The sequence below is a fragment of the Garra rufa genome, chromosome 18 (genome assembly GCF_049309525.1).
Source record: "Garra rufa chromosome 18, GarRuf1.0, whole genome shotgun sequence".
Lineage (NCBI taxonomy): Eukaryota > Metazoa > Chordata > Actinopteri > Cypriniformes > Cyprinidae > Garra > Garra rufa.
This window is the reverse complement of record NC_133378.1, coordinates 34,933,342-34,957,791: the sequence shown is the minus strand read 5'-3', so window position 1 is coordinate 34,957,791 and position 24,450 is coordinate 34,933,342. Positions and strand designations below refer to the sequence as shown.

The following is a 24,450-nucleotide window of genomic DNA, read 5'->3' as shown; positions in this document are numbered from 1 at the left end:
CCTAAATTTTTTGACCTTGTAAAGCACAGTGATGATCAGAAGTTAGCACATTATCTATCCAGTGCAGATGACCACAATCTCTAGTGTAAAATTAACTGTAATGCCAAGAACTTTGATTATAGATCAACTGTTAGTACCTGAACGTTATGAGAATGCACCCAATCAATAAATTAAAGAGAGCGGAATTATTGTTCTGGTGATTTCTAAATGGTGTTTGTCAGATGCAGGTAAGTAACATACATCCTCCTTCAAACCTCAGACTCTAAACCTTTTAGTCTCCCACGTGCAGAGGAAGCTGAAGTGGCTTTGTGATATTTATACTTTAAGTATTTGCTCTGCTTAAACTATTTTTTGTAAAAAGCAATACAGCTGCTTTCTCATGAACAAAAGACCCAGATAATGTCAAATGTGTCTACTCTTCTCTGCATTAATGCCAACTCGTTTATTGGTGGGGTTCTTTCATTATGTACTTTGTTAAATTTTTTAATGCAAAAATGAGAACTTCAACAAGCACAAAAAGGAAGTTGAAGAACACAAGAGTCACATGTGATCAATCTTTCTAATAAATAGCAACAGAGTTTGCTATTAAAAGTCATAGCCCTTTGGTTTAACTTCATTTCCTATTCTGTTGAGGGAGGGGGGTGGGGTGGTTTGTATTTGTGTTTGTGTTAAAACATGCCATTCTTTTCTCCTCCTCTTTGTAGCTATCAAAAATCATTCCAAAGCCACTTCATTATTGATTTTCAGCTCAACCGTTCAACTATTCTTAACAGGTACTTGATAACCCTTCTCATGCCTATGTGAAATATCTATACATTTCAACAAATGTGTTCTATATCAGTCATGTCTCTATTTATGTTTTTTCAACAGAATATGAGTGATTCAGCTGATGATACTTCTCCACTAAGCAAGTAAGTGACAGAGATGTTAACATTTTTCCCGTCACAAAAACGTCAACGTTTTTCTCACTTTTTCATTTTAAAGGGAACCCTGGGTATTAACACTTGTACGGCTTGATATAATGCAAATGATGTCTCTTACTGAAATATGTAGTTGAAAACCCATGAAATATTTACATTATTTTAAAAAATCCACATCGTTTTATACATATTTTGGACTATTGGGGGCGCCATTATTTCAATGATGTGAAATACTTGCACTCTGTGAGCTACTGCCACTTCCTGTTACACGACTAAAAATAAAATACTGATAAGATTTAATTTTCAGTCAAAGGGCAACAAGAGGAGCGATGTAAGTCTTCACTGCTTTTCCTAGTGATAAGAAGAGGAGAAAAGAATAGGAAGATGCTTGTGGATGAATAAAGCTTTCTAAAGACCTGCGTCTTTGTTCTTTTCACTTTAGCCCTGATGCCTTTGAGGTTTTTATTAGACCACAGCTACTGAAAGAGCTTACAAATGGCAGAAACAAGACATGCCAGATGCCATCCTGGTGGGATGTAAACATGCCTACGCTTGTCATGACGCTGTAGCTGCTGAAGGAGTTTCTTAGTGTGGATTTCACTTGAAATCGGGGTTGTTTAAACTTCTTATTAGTATTTTAGTTTTTTATTTTCTGAGTTGCGTATTCCGACTTGTGTTGTGGTTAAAATAGCAAGAGGTTGCGCTATTAGCTCACCGACTGCGACCATTTCATGTCATAATGGTGTCCCCCCATAGTCCAAAATATGTATAAAACTATGTAGTTTTTTAAAATAATGTAAATATGTCACTCATTTTCTACTACAGTACATATTTCAGTAAGAGACCTAATTTACGTTATATTAAGACATACAAGGTTCCCTTTAAAACTGTGGAGTGCTCACATACTGTCCATTCACAATAGCTACAGTGGGAAAAAAAATATTTGATCCCCTGCTGATTTTGTACGTTTGCCACTGACAAAGAAATTATCAGTCTATAAATTTTAATGGTAGGTTTATTTAAACAGTGAGAGACAGAATAACATGGGTCATACCCATCCACAACCCATTTTCAATGCCCTGGCCCTGATGGTACATGGCCAGTCTATTGTCCTTTTGATGCGGTGCAGTTGTCCTGTCCCCTTAGTAGAAAAACACCCCCAAAGCATAATGTTTCCACCTCCGTGTTTGACGGTGGGGATGGTGTTCTTGGGGTCATAGGCAGCATTCCTCCTCCTCCAAACACAGCGAGTGGAGTTGATGCCAAAGATCAAAAAAAAAATTTCGCATCTTTCACCCAGTTCTCATTTGAATCATTCAGAGTACATTGGCAAACTTCAGACGGGCCTGTACATGTGCTTTCTTGAGCAGGGTGTCCTTGAGGGTGCTGCAGGATTTCAATCCTTCACGATGTAGTGTTTTATTAATTGTTTTCTTGGTGACTATGGTCCCAGCTGCCTTGAGATCATTGACAAGATCCTCTCTTGTAGTTCTGGGTTGATTCCTTACCGTTCTCATGATCATTGATACTCCATGTGATGGCCGAGGCCAAACATAAATGTATTTGGATTGATTTTGTTTTCATAAGTTGTTTATGTATTGGATGTAATTGTTTATTTTTATTTGTACATTTGAATTTATTTTTGTATGTTTATTTTTGATTTATTTGTCTAAATATTTATGGTCTATGTTGGGTAATTGGGGCCATCTTGATGTGCGTTAAAGAAGGGCAATGCCATTCCTAATAATTTCTATTCGCTGGAGTGCACGCTGGTGAATAGAAGGTGTAACATCGAGCAAAGACAAATTATGTGTTGTATTTATACGACTTGTGATAGACTTGTGATTTTTGTGTTGTATTAAATTATTTGTGGCTTAAATTTGTTTAATTTGAACAATTTATTGTTACTGTTATTCGTCGGTGATACGGTCTCGGTAATATAGGGGCTGGGTTGTGTTTGTCCATGGAGTTTTGGGTTGGGGATCCCAGTAGTAATATCGGAGCCCTGAAACTCAATGTTTTCTTTATTTGTGTGATTTTCTTTATTTTTTCTGTGTGGCCCAGTGTATGTTTTTAACAAAAAAAAAATGAAAAACAGATAAAGAACTGAATTTTTGCAAACCATGCCTCTTGCTTTTATTGGACGAATCGTGACACTCCACGAGGTGAGATCTTGCATGGAGCCCCAGACCAAGAAGACTGACAGTTAGTTTGTATTTCTTCCATTTGCGAATAATCGCACCAACTGTTGTCACCTTCTCACCAAGCTGCTTGGCAGTGTTCTTATAGCCCATTCCAGCCTTGTGTAGGTCTACAATCTTGTCCCTGACATCCTTGAACAGCTCTTTGGTCTTGGCCATGGTGGAGAGTTTGGAATCTGACCTACTTTTTCAAGTAGGAATGGGCCAAGACTGCAGTAGAGAGTTGACAGAAGCTCTTCTTAGCACTTCCAAGCAGTGTTTGTTGGAGAATAAAAGATTCTGAACCCGATTTGACTTTTTTTGGTTGAATAATTTTGAACATGAATGTTTAGAGCCAATTAGATTTTTTTTTAATTATTCATCAACTTTATGTTCTCATAATCACTCAAATGCCTTTTAATAAGCTTTCTCCAATAGTTTACTATGCCTTTGTTGAAGTGTTTTAATAAAATTTTGTGAACAGTTCCTCAGGAAGTCATTTTGAAGAACATTTTAATAATCTAAAGAACGTTTTGTGAAAGGTTCTTCATGGAATCATAGATGACAAAACTTTAGTTTTTTTGTTTGAACATGAGTCATATTGTTAATTCACATAAATATAGACGGTGTATTGATATATTTTGTTTCTTTGGAAAATTTTTCTGCGTTGTTAATAGCATCCTTTCATTACGTACTTTCAGTTATATTTTTACCTAAAAAAATGAGAACTTCAACCACAAAAAGGAAGAACACTGGTTATAATTTAGAACTTTCTGAAAGCTTTTGCTGCTTGATACAGAGAGGAATCGTCCTACAAAGTGGTGCTTTTTTATTTTTATTCAATGGCTCAAAGTTTTACAGCATATTAACAGTAATAATAACAAAAAAATCCTGCAACGTCTCTATGTACATAATTTACATCATATTTTACAACTCATCGTTTCACTGCAATTGGTAAAAGCACTCGAGTTTTCTCTTAGTACATTGAACCCTGCGACTGATTTTTTGCCAATGTGGCTTGATTGAAATTGAGTTTTTTTTTTTTTTTAAAGACCTTCTCCAGAATCATTTTCAGATGATTCCTAAACTTTACACCAACAAAAACATAAAACACAGGGTTCAAGCAGCAGTGTGAGAAAGCTATCATTCGACAAGCGTAATACGCATAGTCAAGACGTATGCTTACATTACATTGTGTGAATGGATGGAAGGTCAAAGACTTTAGGAACATGACAATGTTATATGGAGCCCAACCGATAAAAAACACAATTGCGATGCAGAATATTAGCCGAACAGTCTTGTGTCTCTTATTAGTCCTTGAGTTTGTAATCGTCCGAAGCATTCTGCCATAGCAATAGCCCATGATTAGAAACGCAATGAAGAAAAAGGCATTTTGAAAATAGGCAATGCCAGATTTCCATTCAACACTGCCATATTCACAGTATTGATTGTCAGATTCCGTCATGACTGTACTATGAAGTGAACCGAGCATTGCAACCGTTCCACTCAGCAGCCAAACGATTAAAGGAGAGAAAGTAAGGCATCTGCATCTCTCCCAGTCGGACAGAGGATGAACCACTGCCATGTAACGCTGAACGGTCATTAGAGTCAAGAACAACACGCTGCTGTAAAAGCCAACATAGAAGAGAAACTTCACAGCTTTACAGCCAACCTCTCCAAATGTCCAACCCCAGATGTAATATGAGGCCCAAAATGGAAGTCCAAAAGTGAACAGCAGATCTGACACAGCTAAATTGAGGATGAAGACGTTGGTCAGGGATCTGAGGCTCTCGTACAGTGCAAGAATGACCAGAACGAGGATGTTACCGATGCAGCTAAACACGACCACTACTGTGAAAAAGATTGGAATAACAATGGATCCGACTTTCACCACCTCCTCTTTGCGACACATCTCATCTTCATAGTTGTCGTTATAGTCATATGTCATATTCTCATCAGTCATGTTGTTCTGCAACAGTAAACAACTTTAGTCAGACTTGATCCAATTTGTCCAGGTTCAGTTCTTTATTCCCTACCGAAGTTTTTTTTGTTGAGGATTAAATCTGCCTTTTCAGACAAAACAACAACAACAAAAACAACAAAAGTTATATTAATCAATTTAGATAAATCCAGTGAGAATATGCTAAATTACTTTATTAAAGATTTTGTTCTTACCTGTTGCTCTTTCTAAATAAATGGGATCAAACCAGCCTGAAATGAAATATATATAACCATCGTCACCACAGCTTTTTGAGCTGACCTTCTCGCAAGTAGACAGCTGATGTGAAATGTGCTGAAGCAGTTTGCGTTCTCTTTTTATAGTGAAAAAGGCATTTTTTCTTCCTCTTTTTTTTTATTTTTTTTTTTATACATGTACACCTGACAAACGTACACAAAAGATCTTTTGTTTGTTATGCAGAAATAAACCATTTAGGTAAGAAAAGATTAAATAAAATACATATAGATAATAATGGAAGAAAACTCATTTTATATTACATTATAATAATATTTAATATTATATTATATAAATACAATTATTAAAATAATATACTGTTAAAGTCAAAAGTTTGCACACACCTTGCAGAATCTGCAAAATTATTTTAGCAAAATGCATGTTATTTTTTATTTAGTACTGACCTGAATAAGATATTTCACATAGAAGACATTACATATAGTATACACACACACATATATATATATATATATATATATATATATATATATATATAAAAACTAAATTTGATAAAAGTGACCCCCTTCAAAAGTTTACATACACTTGATTCTTAATACTGTGTTGTTATGTGAATGATCCACAGCTGTTTTTTTTTTTTTTTTTTTTTTTTTTTTTAGTGATTGTCCTAAACTGCCTGCTGTTCTTCAGAAAAATCCACAAATTGTTTGATTTCTCAGCATTTTTGGTGTATTTGAACCCTTTCCAACAATGACTGTAAGATTTTGAGATCCTACTTTGGGACTCATATGCAACAGAAGGTTCAAATGCTCACTGATGCTCCACACATGTAAGCATCTTCTGTAGCTTCTAAATGGCAGTATTAAATGAAAAAAAAAAAATGATATTTAGGAAAAATAAGAAAAATGTACACATCCTCATTCCATTCAAATGTTTACACCCCTGGCTCTCAATGCATGTTTTTCCTTCTGAGTGTTTGAACCTTCTGTAATAGTTGCATTTGAGTGCCTCAGTTGTCCTCAGGGTGAAACGATGGATCTCAAAATCATACAGTCATTGTTGGAAAGGGTTCAAATACACAAAAATGCTGAAAAACCCAATAATTTGTTGGACCTGAAGGATTTAACTGTTCAGGAATCGTGAACTAGGCCTACAATCACTAAACAAAAACACAGCTGTGGATCATTCAGGTAACAACACAGTGGTAAAACTCAAGTGTATGTTAACTTTTGAACGGGGCAATTTTTATCAGTTCAACTATTATTTTCTCTTATGGACTATATGTAAACGTCTTTTATTTGAAATATCTTATTCAGGTCAGAGCTAAATACAAAATAACATGCAGTTTATATGATCCCTCTTATTTTGGTAAAATAATTAACATATTGCAAATTCCGTTATGTATATTTATACATATAATTTCATCATGAATTGCTCTTTTTTAACTTTTATTTCAAACACTCGCATCTACAATGAACTGCTCTTGTTCACGCAACCAAACTTAAGGCGGGGCTATTTTTCGCTGTCCAATAAAAATTACTTTGTCTCTGAAGCCCGCCGTCTATGGCGGAAATTTCTGTCAATCAAGGATAGGGCTTGGTTGTGACCATGTAAACTAAAAGTGGACATTCTCGGATCCTACAAAAGCTCAAGTATGTCAGCTTCCTTTTTTCACTTTCATAACATTTATCACACATTTAACAAACGTCCAGCTGTAATACAAACGTGCTAACCTAAGTCAAAAAGCTCGTTTATCCGGAATAACCATTCTGACATGTCATTCTGCGCGTGACTGTCTGTTTACCCTGAGAATTCTTGACTCAACTTTTATATAGTTGAACTTCTGTTCTTTATTTCTTTCTTTTTTTTTTTAACCCAGCTTCTATGGCAACAATAGACGCCGTTCCAAAGAACTCGTTCCTTTTCGTTTGAATTCAAACTTTACAGTGAAAGTCAAAGGAAAGCGCGAAGGACGCGGACAATGATGTTTGTTTACATTTTAGAAACAGCTGTTTTTACTGTTGTGCGCACTACACTACAGTAAATATGCGCATTATTGTTTCTCCCAAAGGTCTTTCATCTTTTCCACTCTGAGGGTTCAGATGTCATGTGTGACAATTGTGCAACTTGATATTTATAATTCTTGGTAGGACATACAATCATGCAATCTATGTTAGTACGTTATATATAAAAATAAAACCGTCTGGAAAGTTTCTGTTATTGTTCTTAGTATTTGTGTTCCTCAGAATCGTCACTAAACCAGCTGTTAAAATAAATTAGAGAAGTAGGTCATATCATGTTTAAAATGATATTTAGCTTGCAATTGGTACCATTTTAGTAGTTTCTTCATATCCTTTATCACCAGATATTGCATCTCGGCTTTAACAGATGCCCAGTTTACTACAGATCTTCAGGCCAGCTGTATTTAAACGTTCATTGTAGTTTTTGTTCTGCTGTCATTGCTATCATTTAATGAGAAAATAGACATTTTGGTTTTAACTATTATTATGTGTATGCTAAAGCTTTGTTTGTCAACAGAAGGCAATACTGGGATCCTTATTTGTGACCCTGGACCAGAAAACCAGTCATAAGGGTGCATTTTTTTAAGATTGAGGTTTATAAATTATCTGAAAGCTGAAAAAATAAGCTTTCCATTGATGTATGGTTTGTGAGGATAGGACAGTATTTAATCGAGATGCATCTATTTGAAAATCTGTAATCTGAGAGTGCGAAAAAATCGAAATATTGCGAAAATCACCTTTAAACCTGTCCAAATTAAGTTCTTGCAATGCATATTACCAATAAAAACTTATGTTTTGATATATTAATGGTAGGAAATTTACAAAATATCTTCACGGAACACAATCTTTACTTAATATCCAAATGATTTTTGGCATAATTTTTATTTATTTATATATGTTTGATCATTTTGACCCATACAGTGTATTTTTTTGGCTTTTGTGGTCCAGGGTCACAATTCAAGCAATGACCCATATTATAGTCGATAACCAATATAATCTGCAATATTATTAATCTGTACTACACTGATAATTAATCATTCATGCGTTGAAATGCTAATCCAGAACATTTAAAACATTATGGGTTGGTTTCACAGACAGGGCTTAGACTAAACCAGGATTAGGCCATAGTTCGATTAGGACATTAAAGGAATTTTTATAAACATGCCTTAGTAAAAACATCACTGGTGTGCATCTTAAGACAAAGCAAGAGCACTGACATATTTCGAGACTAACTAGTGCAAGTTTCTTTCAGTTGAAACAGCTCAGATTTACATTTAGTCTGGGACTAGGTTTAAGCTTCGTCTGTGAAACTGGGCTATAATGTACAATCAGACTTATTATAATCACTAATAGTGATGTTTGACTTAAAGGAGTAGTTCACCCAAATGGGTGCCGTCAGAATGAGAGTCCAAAGAGCTGATAAAAGCATCACAATAATCCACAAGTAATCCACATGACTCCAGTTCGTCAATTAACATGATGTGAAACAAAAAGCTGTGTGTTTGTAAGAAACAAATCCATTATTAAGACAATATCTCTATACATATATAATATTGTCACTGATCTTTCACTCAGCAGACTACAGATGACCTCTTGACCCCGTTGGCAGGAAGCTAGTCAGACCATGGCCGCTGGTGCTGCAGTCGTGGAGGGTCAGATCCAACGGATTATCAGAGATCTGCACGGTACGGATGTATTTTGGCCCTCATGAGAGGGGCAAAGCTATTGTTTAGAGAGTAAAAAGAGACACACTGGTCGACAGCGGAGCACGTGCAATTGGCATTCGCAGGGAGCTGGCTTTCAAAATGGGGGAAAGAGTAATGCAAAACGAAAGAGACCTGCGTGACAGAGTTCATCCCTCATGTGCGCCGTTTCAGTTCCTGAGGTGGATGAAAGGCACGTAGAGTAAATATAACCCAAATGGGCTAAAGAAGGAGAAAAAAACACTTGTTAATGCTTTGAAAATTGACTATGAAATTGAGGTTTTGTTGTCTGTGATTATTGTTAATTACAGTGCTTTGATCTGTAATTGTTAAAATGTGCATTTACATATCTTTGATTGTCTTATTTGCCAATTCTGATGGTCTTTTCTTACAGATGCTGTATCAGAACTGACAAAGGAGTATAAGGAGAACGGCGAGCCCATTACAGATGACAGCTCCAACCTGCACAAGTTCTCCTACAAACTGGAGTACCTGCTTCAGGTTAGAGACACATAGACACCGAAAAAAGTCATAAATGGGCTCCCAAACGTCTTGTGAGATTGATCAAATTAGTATGCATATGCCGATCAACCGTTGAGCTAAAACAAGGATTTTAAACTTTACTGTGATGTGTGGGTTTAAAAGAAAAAAAAGTTTAGAAATGCTTCACAAAATAAGGCCTTAAAATGGTTCTAAGTCAGAAAATTAAATGTTGTACGCATTGGGAGATAATAATATCTCCCTCAGTAATTTTGTTTTCCAAGACAAATATCTAAACATCCTTAAGTCAAGAAACATTTAATTGAGATGCAAATCTAAAACTGAGCCTTAAGTAAGTTTAGAAGAACTACTCAAGCCTTAAGCCTTTTTTTGGTAAAATTAATTAAAAAGTTATGGAGATTGGTTGGAAGTTGTGTTTCAGTCGTAGACATTTACACTACCAGTCAAAAGTTTATAATGATTTTTAATGTTTTTTAAAGACATCTCTTCTACTCACCAAGCCAGCATTTATTTAATTCCGAAATTCAGCAAAAGCAGTAGTGAAATAGTTTTACTATTTAAAATAACTGCTTTCTATTTGAATATATTTTAAAATATAGTTTATTTTTGTAATCAAAGCAATTTTTTAGCATTATTACTCCAGTCTTCATTGTCACATGATCCTTCAGCAACCTTTCTAATATACTGAATTGCTTTTCAAGAAGCATTTATTATTATTATTATTATTATTATTATTATCAGTATTTAAAACAGTTGAGTACCTTGTTTTAGGATTCTTTGATAAATAGAAAGCTCCAAAGATCAGTATTTATCTGAAATTAAAAGCTTTTGTAACATTATATGCTATACCATTCAAAAGCTTGGAGTTTTTTGGGGAAAGAAGTGTATTTTTATTTAGCAAGGATGCTTTAAATTGATCAAAAGTGATTTTAAAGACATTTATAACTACAAAAGATTAAATTTTAACATAAATGCTGTTCTTCTGAACTGTCTTTTTAACAAAACAAAAAAAACTACTCTGCTGTTTTCAACATAATAATAATAATATTAATACATTTTTGAGCAGCAAATCAGAATATTAGAATGGTTTCTGAAAGATCATGTGACTGGAGTAATGATACTAAAAAATCAGCTTTGAAATCACAGGAATAAATTACATTTTAAAATATATTCAAACAGAAAGCTGTTATTTTAAATCGTAAAAATATTTCGAAATTTTACGGTTTTTGTTGTACTTTGGATCAAATAAATGCAGGCTTGCTGAGCAGAAGAACCTTTAAAAAAAACACTGTAAACCTTACTGTTCAAAAACTTTTGACTGGCAGTGTACATTTTAAGAACATATGTGTGACCCTGGACCACAAAACCAGTCATAAGGGTCAGTTTGTTAAAATGGAGTTTTATACATAATCTGAAAGCTGAATCAATAAGATTTCCATTGATGTATGGTTTGTTAGGACAATATTTGGCTGAGATACAACTATTTGAAAATCTAGAATCTGAGAGTGCAAAAAAAAAATCTAAATATTAAGAAAATCGTCTTTGAAGCTGTCCAAATGAAGTTCTTAGCAATGCATATTACTAATCAAAATTAAGTTTTGATAAATTTATGGGAGGAAATTTATAAAATATCTTCATGTAACATGATGTTAATATCCGAATGATTTTTAGTATAAAAGAAAATGTGATAAATTTGACCCATACAATGTATTTTTCTACTTAAGACTGGTTTTGTGGTCCAGGGTCACATATTATGTTCCCTTTAATTTATTTCTTAAAATTTCTTTACTTGATTCTACAAAGGTCCTAAAGTCTTACATTTACCTTCATAAACCTGTTACGAATCATTGAAGTGACATTTTTCCACTGAGATTTGGCAGCAAAAGTGGTTTACTTGTATTTCTTCTGCTTTAATTTTCACGTATTATCAACATGCAGTGAAAGACTGATGTGTTTAGTCACATAATGGGAAACCCTTGCTTTGATTAATCACAGGAGATGCATGTTAATATCAGGTGTAAATGACAGTTGTTTTTGCCGACCACTTGGGATCTGATCGCCCGCGGCGAATGCTAATACCAAGTGTGAAGCAGGCCATATGGATGCACTCAAAATCCCTAATCGTGCACGATGAGATCTCATGCTGTCCCCAAAGGACTGGAAACTTTACCATTTAAACTTTGAGTCCATTTTTAAGATGTTTCCCAGTAATTTATCTGAAGTGTTATGTTATTGTTATGTTGCTCAGTTCGACCAGAAGGAGAAAACAACATTTCTGGGATCCAGGAAGGACTACTGGGAATATTTCTGCGACTGCCTAGCCAAAATCAAAGGAGCAAATGATGGAATCCGCTTTGTTAAATCAATTCCAGAGGTAAACATCTGTCTCGTTCACTTCTAGTATGCATCTGAGGAGTATTGTCCTGTGTGACATGCTAAATATCACATCTAAAACCTTTTAAACAACATTTTAAATGTCTAACTCACCCCTTAATTTTTTATTAGAACTAAATAGGTTTATTATTATTATTATTATTATTATTAACAATATAACATAATGTAGGTGTATGAAAATAGGAATATATAAAACATAAAAAAAGTACTTTATTATATATAATATACTATACTACATTATATTACTGTATAATTTGGATATTTCATATGTTAATGAAATAATACAATTATAATATTTCTTAATAATTCATAAATGTAAATAAATAATATAATGTATAATGTAATATAGTAATACTATTTAATAATAATAATACTTATTATTAATTTATATAATAATGCCATAATGTACGTGTATGAAAATAGAAATGTATAATATGAATTTTATATTACTGTATATTAAGAGTATTTGAAATATTATTGAAATAATTATGATAATATAATAATATTAATACATTTAAATACCAATTTATAATGTGATATAATAATAATAATAATAATGGTTAATAATTATTGTTGTTAATAATAAAGAAATAACATAATTTAGGTGTATGAAATATGAAAATATAATATGAATTTTATATTACTGTATAATATGGACATATTATTAACATATCAATTAAATAATGATAATATAATAATATTTATTAATAATAATTCATAAATGTAAATACCAATCTATAGAGTAATATAATCATAATGTTAATAATAACAATAATAATATATGAAATAATTATATTATAATATTTATTAATAATAATTCATAAATGTAAATTATATTCTAATTTCTAATGTAATATATTAATGCTTTTTAATAATAATAATAATAATAATAATAATAATAATAATACCATAATGTAGGTGTATAAAAATAGAAATGTATAATATGAATATTATATTACTGTATAATAGGAACATTTTAAATATTATTGAAATAATTATGATAATATAATAATAATTATTAATAATAGTTCATATTTGTAAATACATAATATAAATTATAATGTAATATAGTAATACTATTTAATAGTAATACTTATTATTATTATTATTATTATTATTATTATTATTATTATTATTATTATTAATAATAATAATACCATAATGTAGGTGTATGAAAATAGAAATGTATAATATGAATATTTTAAATATTGAAATATTTATGATAATATTATAATATTTATTAATAATAATTCAAAAATCTAAATACCAATTTATAATGTAATATAATAATAATAGTATTCATAATTATTATTAATAATAATAACAATAACATAATTTAGGTATATGAAAATAGGAATATATAATATGAATTTATATATTACTGTATAATATGGACATTTGACATAATGAAATAATAATGATAATATAATATTTATTAATAATAATTCCTAAATGTAAATGCCAATTTATAGTGTAATATAATAATACTATTAGTAATAACAATTATTAATAATAATAACAAAAACAATAGCATAATTTAGGTGTATGAAAATAGGAATATATAATATGAATATAACATATAATATGAAATAATGATAATATAATAAGATTTATTAATAATAATTCATAAATATAAATGCAATTTATAATGTAATATAATAAATAATAATATTGCTAATAATAAACATTTAAAAACCTTGAAAAGTAGCTTCTCCAAGCATGTTACCTAGTAAAAACAACATTAACAATAAAAACATTACGGTAACACTTTACAATAAGGTTCATTAGTTAAACATTAGTTAATGTACTAACTAACATGAACTAACCATGAGCAATACATTTGTTACTGTATTTACTAATCTTCATTAACGTTAGTTTACGGAAATACAGTTGTTCATTGTTTGTTCATGTTAGTTCATGCTGCATTAACTAATGTTACCAAGATTTTAATAATGTATTAGTAAATGTTGAAATTAACATTAACAAAGTTTATTAAATGCTGTATAAGTGCAGTTCATTATTAGTTCATGTTAACTAATGTGGTTAACTAATGTTAACTAAGGAACCTTATTACCAACATTACAAATTAATGCAAATACATAAATAAATATTCACATTCGCGTATCATTAACATTAAATAAATAACAAAACTTAAAAACTTATACTTCTACTATTTTATCATTCATATATAATTCTGGTCATCATTTATTGTTTATATTCATTATTCTTTTGCTTGCATATGCATGAAAAGTGGTACATGTCCATGTTAACTACCTCTTTTTTATTCTCGTACTAAGATAACTCTAACCAAAACATCTCTTACACCTCTTACCAAAATATGTCCATAGACACACACCTTTTGTTCAAACAAGCGTTCCTATCGGATTTGTACAGTTCCGTTTTCTCACTAGAAATACAAGACACTTTAGATGCCATTGATTAGGTTGTTCCCTGTTACCCACATGATACGCTGAATTTAAATGCCATGTTCTTTATTTAAAAGGACCACTTCCACATGTCCACTATTTGATATTGTCCGCAGTCAGATTTGTTTTTGTATTGTCTTGACACCCATACAGCGGTGAGCAGCTTCCTTCTCTTGTGGTGTGGTTTCGGTGGCATATAGGCTGAATTCTGGGAATTTGTAACAGTGGCTAAATTATTCAGCTTTAACCAAGTTACTTGTTATAGTCTCTGTGTGTGGGCATGTCTAAATATGGGTATTTAAATATGCCACACAGAAAAAGTCAAACATCAATCAATTTAAAAGAATGAAAATCCTGTCGAGCATTAATTATAGTATTAAAAAGTCCTTTGCCATAAATATTAAGCATCCACCCAAAACATCCTAGCAGCCACTTGCAACACCTTGGCATCTTTTAATATTTTAGTAGTGTCACTGTACATACTTGAGTGTCAGTGAAAGCTTTGTTCTTTTTCTTTATCTTAGCTGAAGACGTCTCTGGGTAAAGGCAGAGCATTTATCCGTTACTCGCTCGTGCATCAGCGGCTGGCTGACACACTCCAGCAGTGCCTCATGAACCACAGGGTCACCAGGTAACACTTCACTGTCGCCTCACCTGTCATGGCTCTCATCTTTCTTCATAAACATGGAATTTAGTATTTAGACCCTTAGACAGTCCTTTGATTATTTGAGTTCCAAATATTACATGAAATATGTTGTTCTTTTGATATTATTCAAAAGAACAATATTGATATTGTTTGTGAAAAATATTAATATATGTGACCCATAATATTGATATTGTTTGTGAAAAATATTAATATATGTGACCCATAATAGCCAACAATACATTGGGTCAAAACTATCGATTTTTCTGTTTTATCGATGTTCCATGATAATATTTTGTAAATTTTCTACTGTAAATATATCAAAACCCAATTTTTGATTAGTAATATGCATTGCTAAGAACTTCATTTTGACAACTTTAAAGGCGATTTTCTCAATATTTGGATGTTTTCGCACCCTCAGATTCTAGATTTTTGAATAGTTGTATGTCGATCAAATATTGTCCTATTCTAACAAACTATAAACCAATGGAAAGCTTATTTATTCAACTTTCAAATGCTGCTAAATATCATCACAAATTGACCCTTATGACTGGTTTTGTGGTTCAGGGTCACATATATTATAGATTTTATAATAATACAGTGCTTTTGGTAAAGTCTGAAATCATTATGATTTTAATTTTTGATAAAGTCAAGGCTACATTTATGCGCTCAAAATATAGTAAAAACAGTAATATTTTAAAATAATATTACAATTTGAAAAAAATGATTTCTGTTGTAATGTATTTTAAAATTTTATTTATTTTTGTGATGCAAAGCTGAATTTCCAGCATCGTTACTCTAGACTTCAGTGTCACATGGTCCTTCAGAAATAATTTCAAGCAACATTTCTTATTATTATCAATGTTGAAAACAGTTGTGTTGCTTAATTATGCAGAAGCCATTGAAATGTTTGGGTTATATATGTTTTTTTTTTAAAATAGAAATTAATGCATTTATTCAGCACTTATGCATTAAAGTGATCAAAAGTGACAAAAAACATTTGTAATGTTACAGAAGATTCTATTTCAAATAGGTTATGATTTTTAAACTTTATAATTCATCAAAGAATCCTGACAAAAAGTAGCAAAGTAGAGTGGAAGACTGGAGTAATGATGCTGAAAATTTAGCTTTGCATTACAGGAATAAATTACATTTTAAAATATATTCAAATAGAAAACCACTATTTCAAATTGTAATAATATTTCACAATATTACTTTGCATTGCATTTATGATCCAATATTTGAAGCCTTTGTGAGCATTAGAAACTTAATTTAAAAATTGGATTTAAAAATCCAAATGTTTCCACATTTTTGTCAAGTATTTTATACAATATGGACATTTGAAATATAAATCCAATAATAATAGTTACGATTATGAAAATAAACTTGTATGGTGTATGACAAATATGAATATATAGTAATGATTTGCAAAAGTTTTACAGAATTTAAATAAATGTAATAAAAATCTACTAATACCGCAACTTTAAAAGTAGCCACCTAAAATGCTTAAGAAATTTGCATTATGAAATCAATAAAAACATATGTATATGTAATGTGTATATATTCTGCAATGTGCGCACTGCAATTAAATATGTTACTTTATTAATCATTTAAAAAGTTAATTTAATCTTTTAAAAAATATTTTTTAGAGAATTAAAAATTTTTGTAGGAAAGGTTAATCATTTCATCAAATGATCTTTGGAATTCAACATTTGTATGCTAAAATTGAGCAAAAACACAAATTTCTGTGATTATGGAGAAATGACACCTAAATTAGGGTCGTGCCATCAGCGTAGAGGCATGATTATCTACATCGATTTCCGTGATCACCATCTAAGCCAAAAAAGGCAAAGGCATGTACATAAGCTGCCATTTCCACATTCCTATTAGCAGTATTTTACAACACACAGCTTAATTCAGTAAAAACAATACCGAGAGTGCTTCCCTCACAAAGTTTTACTTCTTGAAATTGGCTTCCTTGTTTTAAGAAACACTATTACTTTTTACTCCAGGTTAATGGGTCTCTGCTATGCATGCGATTATGAGCTTAATATGAGCTTCCTTTTTTTAACACTGATCGATTGTCAAAAAATTTGTCAATACATGAGAATGATAACCCACGGCAAGATTGAATTGATACAGCCAGTACATTGTAATTTGCTATTGTATGTGTGTGTCTCTGTGTGTATATATATATATATATATATATATATATATATATATATATACACACACACACACACACACAAACTTATATGATAGCAAATTACAATGCAAATTAAAAAAGCTTCCCAGGTCATATGTGTCTACTTAAAGTATGTACTATGCTGGTAATGCTGAAGTACATACTACATACATTGTTCGTATGACACCAGATGGATTTTGAAACATAAAATCTTACTGCAGACCATCTTTCTGTATGCTGTGTGTATTTGCATGTAGGTACATAAATCTAGCAAGCTAAAACTGTTGTGCAAGAGGTTGTTGTAGGTCACATTAGCCAAAAGTGCTTACATTAATGAATATACATTTTGAAATGCTTTTGAAAAACTGTTTCTGTGGGTTTTAAACGGGTTTTAATTTGCTTTTCCTTTTAAGGTGTTAAAGAAATGAATATTTATTTTCAAACTTTTAAGCATTTACACCGAGTACATGGAAACGTATTAAAAAGTGTTACATTTACCTTCATAAAAACCTGCAGAAACCCTGAATGTAATAAGATTAGGAGCGCCTTATTTTTTTTTTTTTCTAAAGAACTAGACTAGCTTTTCCAATGCCTTTTTTACTGTTTTTTTTTTTTCTGTAGTGACTGGTATAATTCCCGTAGTCCATTTCTCAAACCCCATCTCAGTGTGGACATCATTAATTACCTCTATGAGCTGAATGATGTTCAGTTTGATGTGGCATCCAGGGGTCATGACCTTGATTCAGAATGGCCCACTTTTGCAAGGTAAGAGTGGACTGTAATTTTTGTAATTTATAATATAATTAGAACATCAAAAATAGATTAAGACAAACACATTGGCACATGAGTAATGCTATTAATTTATAGTCCATTTGCCAGTCCACTTGTCAAGACTGGTAGTAGTGTGTGTGAATGCATTTGAAAAATCTGATTGATGTTCAGTTAAGTTAATTTTAAAAATGCATCACAGGAGGACACTGGGAATGACTAGCTCACCCAGTCATATGTGGAAACCACCAAGTCGTAGCTCCAGCATCAACAGTCTGGCCAGCACATACTCACAGGTACCAGCACACCTTTAGATGGACACTTACACTACTGTTTTACATCCAGTAGATGGCAGTGTTTGTTTCAAATCTGCACAGTTTTAACTTAAAGGAATCTCTTCTGTCTTTCTATGTATATTCTCTTTCACAAACTTTCTGTCAAACCTTGCAGCAGGCCCATGAGTTCCCTGGGAGTCCAGACTTTGGACCTGGGCTTTTATCAGACATGTCTGTGCAAAACTGTAGTGGACTAAATGATTCTTCCATCAGTGCAATGGACGAACTCCGTCTGGAGATGGACCAGTCTGAATTAAAGCAAAGAGAGCTTCTCAACCAGGTTCAGCAGTTAGGCGGTGAGGCAGGTGAACTCCGCAGGGTTGTGGTAGAACTCCAAAGGCAGCTGGACGTGTCTCTAGCTGCCCAAGGTAACCATCAAGAGCTCCAGCGGAACCTGGAAGTGCTAGCTGAGAGCGAAAGAGCACTATCTCGTGAACTGGAGGTCTTGAGAGAACGCGAGACCATGAGAGGGACCTCTTATAAGGACCTCCAAGACATGTTGGCAGCAGCAGAGCGGAAAAATGAAGAGCTGATGGCAAGACTAGATGGAGTATTGGATGAGAAAGGCCAGAGAGCGGCCAGTGACTTCAACTCTGCCCAGAAGATTCATGAGCTGTTAAATGAATTGAAAGAGGCTGAGAAAGGAAGGATGGAAGCTCTGTCAGAAGGAGAAGAAAGGAGGAGACAGGCAGAACAGCTAACTGAGAAAGTCAGAATGAAGGATGAAGCACTCAAAGAGGCTGAGGTGAAAATGTCAGCTTGGATGGAGAAGGGTGAAAAACTACAAACAAGGGCAGAAGAGCACCGTAATGTCATGGACAAACTTCAAGGGGCACTTGCAGTGCGAGAGAAAGAGTCCAGCAACTTGCAGAAGCAATTGCAAGATCTTCAGCACTCTCTGGAATCTATGGACAAGCAGGCCAAAGTGGAAAAGAAGGAAATGCAAGAGGGTAAAGACGAGGTTGAGAAGAAGATGAGTGGTCTGCAAGATCAGTTGCAAACATTTCGGACACAGCTGAAGGCTAAGGAGTCCAATCTTCTCTCCAGTACCAAGAGAGTCCAGTTTTTGGAGAAGGAATTGGAGAAGCTTAAAAGCGACAACCAGCATCTGAAAGAAACCATATCTGAATTGGAAAACAACGCCAAAGAGCAGACCAAGAAAATTGGAGAATACAAAGACAGCTGTGCCAATCTAATGGAGGAAAACAGCAAACTTCTCCAGATGGTGAACAAGAATGAAGAAACCAAGAAGGAGTTGCTTGAAAACAAATCTTCCCTGGAGAGCGAGCTGGCTGGATTGAAGGCCTCGGAGAAGCAGTTGCGAGCACAAATTGATGATGCCAAAGTGACTGTGGATGAACGCGAGCAGCGGCTCAGAGAGGAGAACAGAAGTCTCGATGAAAAACTGCATAAGGCCAACATGCAGTTGGAGGAATATGAAAGTTCAGTTCGTCAACTGAAACTGGAGAACAAGGACCTCATGGAGGTTCAGGTCACTCTTAAAGCATCTCTCACAACCATGCAAGAGGAGATACGAAATATCAACAGCCAGATTGCTGAACTTGAGAAGAGTCTTGGAGCTGCGAGATGCAATGAGGCAAACTTGACCGCCCAGCTTAAAGATAAGGATTCCCAACTGGAGGATCGGGAGAGGCTCTGCGAGGAGCTCCAGGGAAGGGTGGAAGAACTTGAAGGTCGGGAGAGGGATTTGGAGATGGAGAAGTCCAAGGCAGAAAGAGCCTTTGTTAAACAAACAGAGATGATTAAGAATCTTGAGACCCAGAGGACAACTGCGGAAAGAGTCCAACTTGAGCAGAGTTCATGCCATGCTAAAGAAACCCAAGAGATGGCCTCAAAAGTGACTCTCCTAGAAGATCAACTTGGACTGAGTGTGAAAGAGGTTTCTAGGTTTCAAGAGGAGGTGATTGATCTCAGGGCTAAACTTCACAGTGCTGTGGAGGAAAAGGACAAAACCCAGGCAAGGCTGGAAGTCACAGAGGCTTCCTGTGCAGAACTACGAACCTTAACTGAGAAGTTGAAGAAGCAGGCAGAGGAGCATAATCGACTGCATGTGAAGGAGCTGCTGCAGTCTAGCGAACGAGTAGATGCCATAACTTTGCAACTGAATCAGGAGATGTCCACATGCAAGAAAACATCTGCCGAGCTCACTTCAGCCCAAGAGGAGCTTGCAGAGCTCAAGACCCAGAATGAAAGGTTGGTTCTGGAGAATGCCGAGACTCGAGATAGTCTCCATCGGGTAAACACAGAGATGGCAGAGTTGGGAATGACAATTTGCAAGCTCACCGCAGAGCGGGAAGAAGCCCGTAATCAATGGGCCGCTGAAGCTGCTCAAATCCAGGAGCTTCAACAACAGGGAGTGAAGGAAACGGAGCGGCTTAATGCCAGCTTGGTGGCTCTTCACCAAGAAAACTCTAGTCTGCGAGAAGAGCTCCAGCAGATGGAGAATCTTTCAGAAACTATGCTGGAGCTAAAGGAGTTGCTGGACAAAACTGAGGGTGAAAGGGACGCTGCTCGAGAAGAGATTACCGCAGTGAAATTTCAGATGAGCACCGAGAGCATGACTCTCAAAAAACAGATAAAGGTAAAACGAGTTCAAGAATTATCAATCATTATCACTTTGAATCTATTCTGTCAAATACTTACGCTGCGTTCATGTCATGGTAGAATTACTATAATTACAAGTTGACAACTCTACTCTGTACAAGCTCTCTGAAACAATTTGTTTCTATGGTAATATTCATAATGCAAAAATGCATCAAATGTATCAAACTTTCCTAAAAAAAAATGCACATTTTACAGTTGATGTCAAAAGTATACATACATCTTGCAGATTTGTACCAAAATAAAAGGGAACATACAAAATGCATGTTAGTTTTTATTTAGTACTGACCTGAGTAAGATATTTCACATAAGATATTCATACATAGTCCACAAGAGAAAACAATAGTTGAATTTATAAATGTCCCCATTCATATGCTTGATTCTCAATACTGTGTTGTTACCTGAATGATCCAAAGCTTTTTTGTTTGTTTGTTTAGTGATAGTTTGTTCTTTGTTTGTCCTGAACAGAACTGCCCGCTGTTCTGTTCTTCAGGTCCCTCAAATTCTTGGTTTTCAGCATTTTTGTGTGTTACAGTCCATACAGTCCAACAATGACTGTATGATTTTGAGATCCATCTTTTCACACAGAGGACAACTACCGGACTCATATGCAGCTATTACAGAAGGTTCAAATGCTCACTGATGCCTCATAAGGAAAAACGATGCATTAAGTAAAACTTAGAATATAGATGTGTACATTTTTTTGCCTAAATATTATATTTTGTCATATAGTACTGCCCTTTAGAAGCTGCAGAAGATACTTGCATGTTTTCCAGAAGACAAAATAAGTTCAATTCATCCTGATCTTCAAATAGAAAAAGTTTTCACCCCCGGGGTCTTAATGCATCATGTTTTCTACTAGAGCATCAGTGAGCGTTTTAGTGATTACTTTCTGTAGTAGTTGCATATGAGTCCCTCAGTCGTCCTCAATGCGAAAAGATGGATCTCAAAATCATACAGACATTGTTGTAAAGAGGTCAAATACACAAAATACTGAAAAACCAAAGAAGGATTTTAACTGTTCAGTATTACTAACAAAAAACATACAAAAAAAAAACAGCTGTGGATCATTCAGGTAACAACACAGTGTAAGGAATCGAGCATATGTAAACTTTTGAACAAGGTAATTTTTATAAATTGAACTATTATTTTCTCTTGTGGACTATATGTTAATGTCTTTTATGTGAAATATCTTATTCAGGTCAGTACTGAATAAAAAATAGCATGCGTTTTGTATGATCCCTCTCTTTTCGGTCAAATAAATAAGATTCTGCAAGGTGTATGTAAACTTTTGATCTCAACTGTATGTAACATACAGTACATACATCTATCACAGCCATTGTGTTTTTTTTTAATGTAAAATAGTTACTATTTAATGCTTTTTTTAAATACTATATATATAATTTCTTGATATAATTATTGCTATTTTTTAACCTAGAGCCTTGCTGAAGAGATTGAGGGTTTGAAAACTCAGCTAGACTTACAGTTGAAGAAGACATCTGAGCTGGAGACCAAATCATCAGAGTTAGAGGTATGTAAATGTTGAGCCAGGGGAGGATAGATTAACATCACTTTTAATACCTTCATTTCAGTGATCTACATGATCATCAGATACCTTTTGCATACCAGCATGCGAATGATTAATATTCATCTCTGTTGGCTGATAACACTGATATTAGTAGGTGATGAATGTCTGATCTCTCGCTGCTCCTTTTGTTCTCATTCGCTGGAGACCCGCTGCGCGAGACAGTGGAACAGAAGACGAGATTGGGGTTAATTGCCAGACAGTGATGAATGATTTGCTTCTGATTTAGTCTATAATTAGGAACAGTGCAGACTGTTACCTGCAGATATTTGTCAATTAGAGTACAAGTGCCACTGTAATTATTTTCTAAAATAATGCTGCTCCAATTGTGCAGCGTGATTTTTGTAAGCGTTGCCATAGCTAAAAAAGATTACTTATGGCACATTTTTGTTCACGTTAACACATTGTTAAAGCTTTTTTTTATTTACGTTTTTAACTTGGACAAAATAACTGTACAGTGCATTTGTCAGTGTATCCAAATGTGTGATGTTTCTGTGCACAGATTGTGTTCGTGCATTGCATTTGGCTGTTTGTTTGCGTGTTTAGGCAGTAAATATTGAATACTCTCGTCTGATTGAGGAGAAGGACTCTCACATCACCGACTGTGAGACTCTGATGCGCGAGAGAGAGAGTGAGACGCAGCAACTGCAAGGAAGTGTATCAAGGTGAGCGTTCAAAAACACAATAAAAGGGTTAATGCGGCACAGATAATGCATCTGCATGTGTAAAAGCCATCACTAATGGATTTCCAAATGCATCTTCATAAGGATTTCGTGGACTCTGGATGAGATTCAGTTTTAGCAATTATTGGTTAGGATGTATTTGTATGCGTTATTATGAACATCTATTTTCTTGTTCTCTTGCGCTTAGTACCAAAGAGGCTCTTAGTGAGGTAGAGAAAGAGAAGGAGGAACTGAAGCAGAAATTGGATCAGGTGTTGACAGAGGCTCAGAATCAGCATCTTCGCATGTCTGCCGAGCTGGAGGATCTGGGCCAAACCAAAGTAAATCTGGAGGAACGGCTCATTGAACTTATTAGGTTTGTATGTCGCTTTGCACTTCAGGGTTAACTTCTTTTTGCTTGCCTAAAAACAAGGGTATTTTATTTCAGTTTATAATTGGCTAGCGTGTTTCATGATTATAGGTTAGGTTTTAACTTTATTCAGTTTTCCTATCATGTCTAGTCACGTCTAGTTGTGTCACACCTAGGATGTTTTGCCACAAAAAAAATCAGTGCATTTCAATAGACCTATTCATTCCTGAGCATGATTCATTTTCTTCATGGTGTGGTTAATTTGACGTTGTCCCTTTGAGAATTCTATAAATATTTTTAAGTAATTTTAATGCAAAAATTACTTTTTTCATTGAGTCTTTGGTTTATTGATTTTCTCAAATTCTTTTAATTTTGTTTTAAAACAGATTTTACTTTTTTTTTTTAGTACTGTCAAATGATCAATCGTGATTAATTGCATTCAAAATAAAAGTTTTTGTTTATTATATTAATACACACACACACATACAGTATATATTAAAAAATACATGTATATATTTATATTCAAATAATTGACATTATATTTATGTTATATAAATATAACATATTTTTCTTAAATATATACATGGGTCTAAGCATAAAAATAACAAGTGTGATACTTTTATATTTATTTATTATTATTATTTTTTTAAACATTTAAAAGTTTTCTGTTTAATTTCATATCTTTTTTTGTTTTTTTCTAAAAATACTCACACATACAGTATATATTTAAAAACATTTACATGTATATGTTTATATTTAAATAATTTAAATTAATTTAATTATTCACTGCATTTTTGTTTTTGTGTTTTTCTGGACAAAAAATATAAATACGCACATACAGTATATATTTAAAAAACATTTACATGTATATATTTATATTCAAAATAATTATATATATATATATATATATATATATATATATATATATATATATATATATATAT

General features: G+C 33.5%; 2 protein-coding genes across 2 annotated transcripts; one reads left to right on the top strand and one right to left on the bottom strand.

The window, feature by feature from the left end:
* Positions 1 to 3,952: 3,952 nt before the first annotated feature.
* LOC141291358 (chemokine XC receptor 1-like) lies at positions 3,953 to 5,371 on the bottom strand. Its single transcript, XM_073823530.1, has 2 exons — positions 5,276 to 5,371; positions 3,953 to 5,167 (listed from the first exon to the last, which is right to left on the bottom strand). Exon 2 carries the CDS (start codon positions 5,061 to 5,063, stop codon positions 4,077 to 4,079), a length of 987 nt encoding a protein of 328 aa, XP_073679631.1. The 5' UTR covers positions 5,064 to 5,167; positions 5,276 to 5,371; the 3' UTR covers positions 3,953 to 4,076.
* Positions 5,372 to 6,886: 1,515 nt separating this feature from the next.
* On the top strand, positions 6,887 to 23,543 carry LOC141290615 (FYVE and coiled-coil domain-containing protein 1-like). Its single transcript, XM_073822725.1, has 11 exons — positions 6,887 to 6,943; positions 8,888 to 8,997; positions 9,410 to 9,516; positions 11,765 to 11,890; positions 14,861 to 14,967; positions 17,786 to 17,929; positions 18,135 to 18,228; positions 18,383 to 20,869; positions 22,328 to 22,420; positions 23,021 to 23,139; positions 23,345 to 23,543. Exons 2-11 carry the CDS (start codon positions 8,937 to 8,939, stop codon positions 23,541 to 23,543), a joined length of 3,537 nt encoding a protein of 1,178 aa, XP_073678826.1. The 5' UTR covers positions 6,887 to 6,943; positions 8,888 to 8,936.
* The last annotated feature ends 907 nt before the right edge of the window (positions 23,544 to 24,450 follow it).

What these genes read in the sequence shown, in the direction of transcription:
- LOC141291358 (XM_073823530.1), bottom strand. Translation starts at nt 5,063, where the DNA reads ATGACTGATGAGAATATGACATATGACTATAACGACAACTATGAAGAT.
- LOC141290615 (XM_073822725.1), top strand. Translation starts at nt 8,937, where the DNA reads ATGGCCGCTGGTGCTGCAGTCGTGGAGGGTCAGATCCAACGGATTATC. An exon ending in AACTGGAGTACCTGCTTCAG is followed by an intron (nt 9,517 to 11,764) that starts GTTAGAGACACA and finishes TATGTTGCTCAG; the next exon opens with TTCGACCAGAAGGAGAAAAC. An exon ending in GAATGGCCCACTTTTGCAAG is followed by an intron (nt 17,930 to 18,134) that starts GTAAGAGTGGAC and finishes AATGCATCACAG; the next exon opens with GAGGACACTGGGAATGACTA.